This window comes from Phaethon lepturus, unplaced genomic scaffold (assembly GCF_000687285.1).
Source record: "Phaethon lepturus isolate BGI_N335 unplaced genomic scaffold, ASM68728v1 scaffold30494, whole genome shotgun sequence".
NCBI classification, from domain to species: Eukaryota; Metazoa; Chordata; class Aves; order Phaethontiformes; family Phaethontidae; genus Phaethon; species Phaethon lepturus.
In genome coordinates this window covers 7,895-18,752 of record NW_010533003.1, presented here as the reverse complement: position 1 = coordinate 18,752, position 10,858 = coordinate 7,895, and the positions used below count along the sequence as shown (strand labels likewise).

Below are 10,858 nucleotides of genomic sequence, written 5' to 3'. Positions count from 1 at the left end.
GCAGGTTTGGAGAGTCTGTGCAGAGATTGGAGGAGATGTCAGGAATTCCTGGTTGTCCTGGGAGCCTCTGGCTCCACAGTGTGCTTAGACTTCAGTTATTTTTGGCTCCCTGGGATATTATCTTAACAACATATATAAGTCTCTTTTTTCCTGACTAGCTTTCAAAACTTTGAGCTTCTGCTCTTGCAAGCACTGTGCCTCAGGGGGGTGTGCTACAGCAGTAGGGTCTCATCAGCCTTTTCGCACCTCTTCTCGGTGTTAGGTGCAGCAAAAATGGATTCCCAGGACATCAAAGAGCTGCAACAAGAAGTGATGGAGGAGCTGGGAATCTCCATGGAGGAGCTCCAGGATATCATTGACAAAGAGCTGGAGAAATTTGAGTGTGTGAAGCAGAGGAAGCAGCAGCTGGAGGAGCTGGAGAAGTGCGTGAAACAGAAGGAAGAAGAGGTGGCTCGCGTTGACCAGCTCTTTGATGACGCTTCGAGGTGAGCACTCTTGGAATCACAGCCACATGTCTGCGTTGGGCCTCAGAGCAGAGGAAGGGGAGATGGGCTGGCAGAGTCCGATGTCTTGAGTGCTGCCCATTTCCCTTCGGAGAAGACTGACACTGTGATTCTGCATCAGTTTGTTTGTGTGTGGTTACTGAGGGATAATTAAAATTATTCCCCTGTGGCTTTAAATCCTTGATGTGAATACTCTTCCCTCACTTCATCACGGTTGTATTTAATTAGCAGCTCCCCAGCGGTCGGTTCCCATTTCTTTCTGCAGTATTGTGGGACGTACAGCTGGGCCCACTTTGTCTTTTTGTATCTCTGCCCTTCTTTTTTTCCCCAGAGCCATTGATAAATGCGAGATACTGGTGAAGGATCTGTACTCCAAGCTGGGCCTCCAGTACCGCGAGAGCAGTTCTGAGGACGAGGACTTGGCTGCCAAGCCCACGGAAGTGATTGAGATCCCAGATGAGGACGACGATGATGTCATGAGTATCGATTCGGGCTGGAAGCAGAGTTCAGTATCTCATTGCGCCACGTGGTAGCGAGGGGAGGGATGGAGATCTGAGCGTGTCCCGGAGGAGGATGGGAGCGAGGGGGATCAGAATAAGGATATCGTAAAGTTGGCCGTAAGTCAGCCGCTCTGTAAGCAGGAGAGGATCCGGTAGGGAATGCTGTTAGCTCACGTGAGGAACACCAATGCTGGCACGGTCTGCTGGGGCCCGTGCTATTCCATGGTTCCTGGAGACCTAAACCGGGGCTCTTCCCTTTTCCCGCCTGCCTGGTTGTTGTCCCCATCAAATGCTGCTCCTGCAGGGAAGCTGCCTGTGCAGCGTGTTGTGGGTCTAGAAGGGGTGGCTTAGCAAAAGCCTTGCTTGGGTGGCTTTCTTGACAGGGACAGAGAAGGCTTTTGAAGGGATGCTTTCCTCTGTTCTCTCTTCTCTTCCGCCGACTTAACTAGGACGGATTTTTTTCCTCCCCAAGATGTTTTAAACCACTTCTTTTTTCTTTAAACGCAGATGATAGTAGTCCCAGAATCACAAAGGATCAGACTCTGGTGAGTTGGAAAAGACCTGACTAAAGTGTACTTCTGAAGTGGGGTTTTGCTGGAACGTGAAGGACAGCTCTGTATTTGATGCAAAAAAAAAAAAAAAAGGTTCTTCATGTTTTCTTTCTTCTTTCTCTTTCCTTTCCTTCAGCTGCGGGAAGCCATGGCTGCAATGAGAAAATCCGCCCAGGATGTTCAGAAATTTATGGATGCCGTGAACAAGAAAACAAATGCCCGGGATACACAAAAAGGTCAGCGTGTGAGAGCTGCTGGCACCCATGTGTACCCTTACCCTGCTCCTGTTTGAGTCTTACGCCTGTCAGTTTTCTTTCTGAAAAAGAAAATAACTATTCTGTTTCCCTGCTGGAAAGACTCATTGGGGTATATTGATTCCAAATTCCTGTTTGTTCTGCAAACCCCTTCCAAAAGCAAATACAAGTGGTGCGGTTTCCATAACGTGAAAGTTTTTTAATGATATTTAAACCTCACTCGCTGATAACTCCATCCAGTAAAACTGAGGCACTTAGGCTGACTGAGGTAAAGGAAAGCTAAAGAACGCCTCCTGTCACAGGTCCGACATTCGTTCTTCTGATTGCAGAAATAAGAGAGTGAGTCTTTGGGCAGTTTCTAACCCATTTTCTGGTTGTTCCTCGGGTAGATGCACAGACCCCTCAGGAAACTCCTGGCACTGTCCAGCCCGTTGGCCCTGCAGCAGCTGCGAGTGATCTCAGCAACGATGGTGATCTCAACGTTGGCATGAGGATCCTGGGCAAGAAGAGAACCAAAACGTGGCACAAAGGAACTCTGATTGCAATCCAGACAGTCGGTACGTCTCCTGCTTGATGCTGTGTGTCGGTGCTCGTGGCTTTCGCCGGTCGGTACGTCTCCTGCTTGATGCTGTGTGTCAGTGCTTGTGGCTTTCGCCAAGTTTTGGGTGGGTAATGTTGATCAGGATTGGAGCAGGTCCCCTCCCGTGTCAGAGCACCTAGTGCCCTGGAAGGAGTTGTGAAAGCAACACATCTCCACTATAATATTTTATCTTCCAAGTGAATTTCTTGAAAGGCTTTCAAGTAAGTTCTGAACTGGGATCGGAATGGTATAGGGTGTTGGACTTCTTGTATGAAATCACTTGGCTTTTATTTACCTTGCCTTGCTGAAATGTCTTTCAGGTGCTGGTAAAAAGTACAAAGTGAAATTTGATAATAAAGGGAAGAGTTTGCTTTCGGGCAATCACATCGCTTATGACTATCACCCCCCACCTGAGAAGCACTACGTTGGCAGCAGGGTTGTGGCAAAATACAAAGATGGCAATCAGGTTTGGCTGTATGCTGGCATTGTGGCTGAAACCCCGAATGTAAAGAATAAAGACAGGTATTCGTTCTCCTCCACAGTCATGTACCGCTCGCTTGCTCTCTTTGTTTGTTTTTGTTTGTTTTGTTTTTTAGGAAAAAGAAGAGAAAAAAGGGTACCTTTGTATATTTGGTATTGTGGGAGCTGAAGTCTTTTCTGCCCGTTCTGGGGACGTAGCTCTGTTGTTTCTTCAGTCTTATCTCTGAAAGCTCTGGGTGGAGCTTCCATTCTATTACTCATGTCCCCGAGTCAGAAATTATATCTGGTAATTCATTCAAATTATCACACAAATGTAAGTCTGCACTGCTCAAGGCATAAAACATAGCGTTAGGAAATACGAGCCCTAGAAGCGTTTAGTGCCAGAAGTGTTGCCAAAGCGCTTAAGGAGAAGAAACGGCAGGTCTGAAGCAGCCTTTTCAGTGGCGTATAAATAAGGGGCAGGGCTTCTTCGATGTTGTGGTTCAGGCTTGTGGTCTTTCTGAGAAGATTCATAAAGGATATAATCACTCTGTTTTGTTTCAAATGCGGATCTGCCATAAATGCCTAATTGTGTCAAGTTTTATCTGATACGCGTTTGATGACTGAAAATGAACTGCATTTATTAGTCATATTGCAAATTTACTTCCCCCGGCTAGGCTGGCTGTAATGTAAAAGACAAAACGATGTCTCGTAACGCAGCCTTTACACGGCTCCATATCCCAAAGTTATTTTTCAGAGGCAAGCAGCGCTAAGCGGGTGCGTACCCAGCCTTGTGGGTATCCGCCGCCGAGCTGCCGGTCCCCCGCGGGCACTGGGGACTCTTTCATGCTGTCTCCTGTCTGCAGGTGGACCCCTGGAGGTGTCCCCCAGCTCTTCCCCTGTGGTTCGAGTCATGGTGTGCAGCCTCTGCTGCTGCTCTGTCCCAAAGGCTCCAAAAAAAACTTTTCTTGCAGAGATTAGGAACAGTTAAACTGTCTTTTCTCTTCCTTTACCTGCTGTGGCTGAGGCAAAGGGGGAATCTGGAGCTGAGGGGAGGAGGCCTGGCTGTGCTATGCTGCTGGGAAGCCCTTGGGCAGCCTCTCTTTTGGCTTTGGGAGCACAGGGATCGCTCGGGGCTGGGGTAGAGCTGTTGTGAAAGAACCGAGGGAAGTGGCAGTACTGCAGAGCTTATCACCTCCTGGCAGAAATCATGACTTCATTCTGTCCCCAACCACCATATCTGATTTGAGGTCCTTTGGGGCTGGCAGGAGAAACAGGAGGGGTTCTCCGCTTCCATTATGTGATGTGGAGCTGCATTTTATTCCGCTGCATTTCTAATTCCAACTTCCAACGCTTGTTCCCTTTGCTGTTCTCCAGGTTCCTGATCTTCTTTGACGACGGCTACGCTTCGTATGTCAAGGAGTGGGAGCTGTACCCAATCTGCAGGCCACGTGAGTGATCTCTGCCTCTCCTGTGTCCTAACACTGAAATTGTATGGAGAGCCTTTGGGTCTATGAAAGAGCCTGGCTCAAAAGACAGGGGACAGACTACACGTCCCCTCTGGTGCTGTGCCTGTAGGCATTTGCTCTGCATATGAAGCTGGAGGAAATGGTGGTTTATTGCCTGTAGAGTGAGTGTGCTGTGACTCCTTGCACTCTGGGTGCATTAACGTGGCTGAATGCCCTACCACCAAAAATCCGGCCACTTGGGATTGCTGCTTGATTGGTCTGGTGTAAAAATCGATCTGGGATCTCTAAAAAAGAACTAAAGATTCTCTTTGTAAGAGTCTGTCCTCCTCTTGCCTTTCTCACATCCATTCCTTTCTAAACAGTTAAAAAGACCTGGGAAGACATAGAGGATGTTTCCTGTCGCGATTTCATTGAGGAGTACATCACAGCCTACCCCAACCGTCCCATGGTGCTGCTGAAGAATGGCCAGCTGATCAAAACGGAGTGGGAAGGGACCTGGTGGAAATCCAGAGTGGAAGAAGTGGATGGCAGTCTGGTCAAAATCCTTTTCCTGGTAGGCCAGTTGCCCTTCTCCCATTAGGGGGGCACAACGGGCTTTAATCTGAGTTGGGGTGGGCCGACTCTGCTGGGCTGATCAAGTCCGGTTTCCCTGCTAACGTCGGACAGGGTCCTGGAGCAAGCAGGTGGTTTGCTTAGTAGGCAGACCACCAGTTTCTGCTGTGCATTGATGTGAAGGTGAGACTCTCATTTGCATGACGAAAGCTTCAAAAGCCTTTTAAAGCATTTTGCATGTGAAACTTTGAAGTGGTAGATGAATAAGAAACAAAATCCGTCATCTGCAGGTACTGTGTCTTGATGTAAACACCGACCCTTGTCTTCTCTCCAAATAGAAGTGCTGGTTTGAGAAGCAGGAGAGAAACTGAGCAGAAGCTGTGATACTCTGCTTGCTCAAATTCTACAAATCGCAGAAAGGGAGCAGACATGCTACCTGTGCCCGCTTGGCTCCCTTCCTGTCTAGATAACTGAATAGCCGCTGGGGCTGGGGAAGACACTCTGCACTTGCAAATTTAACCTCCTCGTCCTAGAGCAGACGTGGTTTGTGCTGAGGAGTTAGCTTGTCTCCTGAGGGAGTCTGGTTTCTCCAACAGTGCCTCGTTAGTCAGTTGTTGGGCTAAGAATAGAACTGCATTTGAAGTCTGGGGTCTTGGTATTGGGCCTCCTTCCTCTTTCTAGATTTGGTTTGTATTCAGCGTTCCCCCAGATATGATGAGTATCTCTGTGTCTTCTCTTGGCTGCGTGGTCTTTCGAGAGCCTTCAGGTCAATGCTTTGCCTCCTTTCCGTTTGGTTCTGCTCACTGTAAAAGCACACTGCTGTCTGCCAGGCCCGTATTGTGCCTCTGGAAGCTCTTGCTGGAGGTGCTGCGAGTGTTGCCGCCTTCTTGCTGCAGGATGATAAACGCTGTGAGTGGATTTACCGGGGTTCCACACGTCTCGAGCCCATGTTCAGCATGAAAACTTCCACGGCCTCCACCCAAGAAAAGAAGCAAAGTGGACAAGCGAGGACTCGTCCCAATGTCGGTATGTGGTATCTTTTTCTTTAATGCGTGTCCTGGAATTCGAATGAACGCGTTGTGGGTTGGCGGGGGCGGGTGGGTTGTTTGGTTGGTTTTGGTGGTTTTGGTTTGGTTTTTTTTAGCAGAACTCCTGGCAATTTAGGATTCACAGCGGGCTTTTTCTCCTGGCATAAAGATGCCGCAAAACCAGACTGCAGTTGTGTGAAGCGGCCAGAATCTGTTTGGGGTGACCGGCTGTGACTCGGAGCTCAGCCAGTGACCCGCTGTTAATTGCAAATGCTTCTGTTTTGGTTGCCTTCGGGAGCTAAATCAATGTTTTTGTGGCTAGTACAACAAACTTTGGTTGATGGTAGAGACTTCTGCTGTTGATACTTTGCTTTTTCCCCTTCCCCACTAGGCGCTGTCAGGAGCAAAGGGCCTGTTGTACAATACACACAAGATTTAACGGGAGCTGGTACGCAATACAAACCTTTAGAGCAAATGCAGGCAGCCTCGCTGGCTGCACGGTCCGTTTCTCCGCAGCCTGCTGAGATGGAGTAAGTACTTGAGTCGGTTCTCTGCTTCCACCACCACCTCCTTTGCGTTTCATCTCCAGCTCTTTCAGGCACCACCCTTTCTGTGTAGAGTAATCCTCAGGTGCAGGTTTCCTCCATGGCTAGGCTCGCTTCCTGGTTACACAAATTGGTTTTGGTCATGCTTCTAGGGGAAACTATAGATAAAGGCTGCTGGATGAGTAATTGGGGGCGGGAGAGCCGGTAGCCCAGCACCCCCTGAGCCAAACGCAGTGTTCTTACCCAGGGCTAAAGCTTCACACATGATGTATTGCTCCTTCTCTTCTGAAAATCTGAATTGCTCCCTCGTGTCACGATCCAGGCACTGGCCCCCGGCTGCCTTGTATTCCTCCACTTGGACTGACCTGCTCGCAGACCTCAATGGCACTGAGAACTCGAGATCAGTGGTTGTTGTCGGTGGTCACGGACCACACCTGATAAAGCTCAGCCATGGCCAAGTCGCACACGTGCCCGCTGCTGCCAGGGGCCCGAGCGGGACGTTCTCAGAGGTGCAGGCTAGTGTCGAAGGAGGCCTGGATGAAGGAGGAACTCGGCCTTGTGATGAAGGGAGCGTGTTGGAGAACACCGGGGTGCCTGAGCACGTGGTCCGGGATTTTAATTACTTTCTAGGGGAGAGCGATGCTGTCCCAGTTCATTTTTGTCACCACTGTGGATTTCCTATCCGGATTTATGGACGCCTGGCCCCCTGCCAGCATGTCTTCTGCCGTGACTGCGCCTTGCTGCATGGGCAAAAGGGAGAAAGGAGATGTCCCAGCTGTAAGGAACCTGTGCAGCAAGTGAATCTTTATTCACCGGATGCCCTCTAGGTGTAGCAGCGTCTGAGAAACCCCACCTGCCCCCAGCCTCCGGTCTCGGGAGGGAGATCCTCTCCAAGTACGGGTGCAAGAGGACCCATTCTGCCCCTGGATTTTTTCTCTCCCCACAGAGGCTTTGACTTTAGGATCCTGTTGTCAGGTCTAATACAAGCAGACACTACAGACATTTCCCTGCCTTGCCGTTAAACTGCTTTTTAAGACAACTTTTTTAAGACAACTTTTAGGACAACTCTTTTTTAACACTGACTGAAGGCAGCGTACTATATCTGTGTCCTCGCTGTCCCAAGGGATGCTGTTGGGTTAAAAACACATTGGGTTCAGATTATTAAAACTGGGAGAATGGTTTCTTCACTCTGGTGTTTTATTTGCTCTGAGGAAGACCTGGTTCTCTTCCCTCCCTAGTCTCACTTTCAAGTTCTTCTGTGGTGCCAGGGAGCTGCTGTCAGCCATTTCTGACTGTTTCAAGCCCGTTGACGGAAGCTTTTTTCTCTTGCCCTTGAATTTTGGAATGTGTATTAACACCTTGCTTTTAAGGCAGGTGTTTGCAGAAACAGTCGCCCCCTCCTGCTCTCCCTGTCTCCTCCCTCTCTGCCCTGATAACATAACTAAGTTCTTCCACTTGTGGGAAAACTTTGGCCACTTTGGGCTGTTTTTCTGTTTAATCGGTATAAACAGGTTGAAAACCTCCGCTGTTGTTTTCTTGGGGCACGAGGGCTGGTGTCTTCCAGGTGCCTCCCACCCTCCCGACGTTGTTCATCGGGCTGCAGGGGTGTTTGGGAGCCCCTCGTAGCCCTTTCTTCAGTGATGTTATTGCATTCCCTTGCACAACCTTATCTTGTTACTTGGTACGGACAAAAGAGTCCTCTGTACTTGTTCCTCCCACTGCTTAGTACTCTAGCCCTGGTTGAGCCTCTGTAAACTCTTATTTCTTCTATTGCAGGGGTTTCTTCATGTACTGGTTTGTCCGGCTTCCTGAAATGAAGGCCTTGGACATCCTCGTTACACTGCCTCTCACCCTCGTGCCTCACTTCCAAATAAATAGCAGTGTGGCAGAAGTCCCTTTTAAACGTAGCCGAGTTCTGGCATTTGGTTGGGGTTGTTCCGGGATCTCTGTAGCACAAGTAGTCAGAAATGAGCTGATCTGCACACTCGTTAGGAAGAAATCTGCTCACTTTCTCTTGGATGGGGCACTGTGGGAGAGTTATTTTGACTGCCCCTTGTCTGCCTAAATCCTACCGGTTTTGTGAGCATGTGCATCTTGCAAATCGCCTCCCTTCTTCCCTCGTGCAGATGCTCTGACAGTCAGCTGGCCCAGTCGAGAAAGCAAGTGGCCAAGAAGAGCACTTCATTCCGTCCTGGCTCCGTGGGCTCCGGGCAATCGTCACCTTCTTCACCTGTCCTAAGCGATACACCTCCGGCGGGAAGGACCGGTGCGTCCCAGCAGCATCGGTAAGCAAATTGTTCATGCTTATTACAAAATGCAGCAATACCCCTGCATCCTTGTGAGAGTTTGGGATGCTGGTACAGATTTGGGGCTAGTTTGGTTTAGCGCAGGTTTATTTTGTTATGGGCTGATACCTCTGCTCACCAGCTTGGCTGGTCGTGAGCATTTGTCTTCCTCTTACCTTGTTCTCCCTCCCAGACAACGGTTCGTTGCATTTTGTTGTTGGCTTGAGCCAAGGCCTCTGACCCTGCTTGTTTTTAGAGGACTCTTGTTTCTACAAGCTTTCTGGGGCTGGGGGGAGCTGTTACCAATGTAAATCTGCAGGTGGCTTTCCCACAGCGGTGGCTTTGTGGCAGTCGGTCCACAGCACAGAAGCCATTGATCCCAGTTCTGAGACCACAACCAGCTTGTGCTTGTTTCTGCTTCCCTAGTTCCGATTTGGGTGGGGTTTTGCGTGTTCTCTGCTGCCAGTAACGCTCCCTTGGGGCCTGCCCAGCCTTGCTCCCAGGGGACGCTGGACCTTCTGTCTAATTGGACTAAGCTGCGAAGCCAGCGGAGGGTCCCGGTGTGTAACTAGCAGCTGCTTTGACAGGAATCAAGTGCCTAAAATCCCTTTGCAGTTTGAGGAGAAAGCCCCACTTCCTTAAGCCGCGGTTGCTCAGTGTATCCCTTCCCTGGAACAGGATCTCCGGTGGCCAGGCAGGCAGTGGCACAGCACAGGCCTTCCATGGCATGATGGACCGTGTGCCCAACGAGCCCTCTTACCGAGCCCCACTGGAGAAACTCTTCTACCTGCCGCACGTCTGCAGCTACACCTGCCTGTCCCGCGTCCGTCCCATCCGCAGCGATCAGTACCGCAGCAAGAACCCCCTGCTCATCCCGCTGCTCTACGACTTCCGACGGATGACAGCCCGCCGACGGGTTAACCGCAAGATGGGCTTCCACGTCCTCTACAAGACGCCGTGTGGGCTATGCCTGCGAACCATGCAGGAGATCGAGCGCTACCTTTTTGAGACAGACTGCGACTTCCTTTTCCTGGAGATGTTCTGCCTGGACCCGTATGTGCTGGTGGATCGCAAGTTCCAGCCCTACAAACCCTACTACTACATCGCAGACATTACCAAGGGCAAGGAGGACGTGCCGCTGTCCTGCGTCAACGAGATCGATAACACCCCGCCTCCGCAAGTGGCCTACAGCAAAGAACGTATCCCCGGCAAAGGCGTTTACATCAACACCAGCTGGGAGTTCCTCGTGGGCTGCGACTGCAAAGACGGCTGCAGAGACAAGTAGGTGACTCCTTGCGTGCCACTGGGCCTGCGGGGTGGAGGACAGCACCTGGGCTGTGCTGCCCGCCCTGATAACAACCGGAGTGGACCTGCTCTGGCCTCTAAGCCCACGCAGCTCTGGTTGGTTGCAGGTTTGACTCCCACGTCAAGCCCTGCTTGCCCGTCTCCGCATATACACGTGCAGAAAGATGCGATTTCTTTTCCTTCCTGCAAAACCAGTGTGGAAAACTGACCTCTGGGGCGTGGGTGGGTTTTTCTGTGTCTCCCTCTAGATCGAAATGTGCCTGTCACCAGCTGACAGTCCAAGCGACTGGCTGCACCCCGGGCGGGCAGATCAACCCCAATTCAGGATACCAGCATAAAAGGCTGGAAGAATGCCTCCCGACAGGGTAAGTAGAGCTGCATCTTCTCCTTCCCGCACAAAAACCAGCCCCGGAAGCTTGGCCTCCGATGCTGTCAGAGAGGCAGTATTTCCCAGAGCCCAGTGCAGATACTGAAAACCTGCCTCTGGTCTCGATTCATCTGCTGATGTGGGGCCCCGAATCTCCGTGCATTAACCGCAGAACCTGGCAACTGCTGAGCTTTAAGTCGCTGCTGCACGTCCCTTTGCATCGTTACTGGTACAACACCAAGTCTTGGGATGTTGCTTTATCAAGGAAGGTGTCCCTGTTCTCCTTTCTTTCAGAGTTTATGAGTGTAACAAGAGGTGCAAGTGCAACATTAACATGTGCACCAATCGCTTGGTCCAGCATGGGCTCCAAGTCCGACTGCAGTTATTCAAGACGCAGAACAAAGGCTGGGGCATTCGCTGCCTTGATGATATCGCTAAAGGCTCTTTTGTCTGCATCTAC

General features: G+C 50.4%; 1 protein-coding gene across 1 annotated transcript in view; it reads left to right on the top strand.

The window, feature by feature from the left end:
* The first annotated feature begins 273 nt into the window (after nt 1-273).
* The window catches only part of SETDB1 (SET domain, bifurcated 1), a 15,926-nt gene continuing 5,341 nt past the window's right edge, over nt 274-10,858 (top strand). Inside the window, exons 1-15 of the mRNA XM_010285049.1 lie at nt 274-485; nt 835-1,012; nt 1,691-1,796; nt 2,255-2,365; nt 2,709-2,910; nt 4,225-4,298; nt 4,679-4,869; nt 5,765-5,894; nt 6,288-6,391; nt 6,495-6,508; nt 6,650-6,676; nt 8,568-8,726; nt 9,405-10,007; nt 10,280-10,396; nt 10,693-10,858. The exon at nt 10,693-10,858 is cut by the window's right edge and continues 43 nt beyond it. Of these exons, the coding sequence (XP_010283351.1) occupies nt 274-485; nt 835-1,012; nt 1,691-1,796; nt 2,255-2,365; nt 2,709-2,910; nt 4,225-4,298; nt 4,679-4,869; nt 5,765-5,894; nt 6,288-6,391; nt 6,495-6,508; nt 6,650-6,676; nt 8,568-8,726; nt 9,405-10,007; nt 10,280-10,396; nt 10,693-10,858 (2,394 nt within the window). The remainder of the gene's footprint in view (nt 486-834; nt 1,013-1,690; nt 1,797-2,254; nt 2,366-2,708; nt 2,911-4,224; nt 4,299-4,678; nt 4,870-5,764; nt 5,895-6,287; nt 6,392-6,494; nt 6,509-6,649; nt 6,677-8,567; nt 8,727-9,404; nt 10,008-10,279; nt 10,397-10,692) is intronic.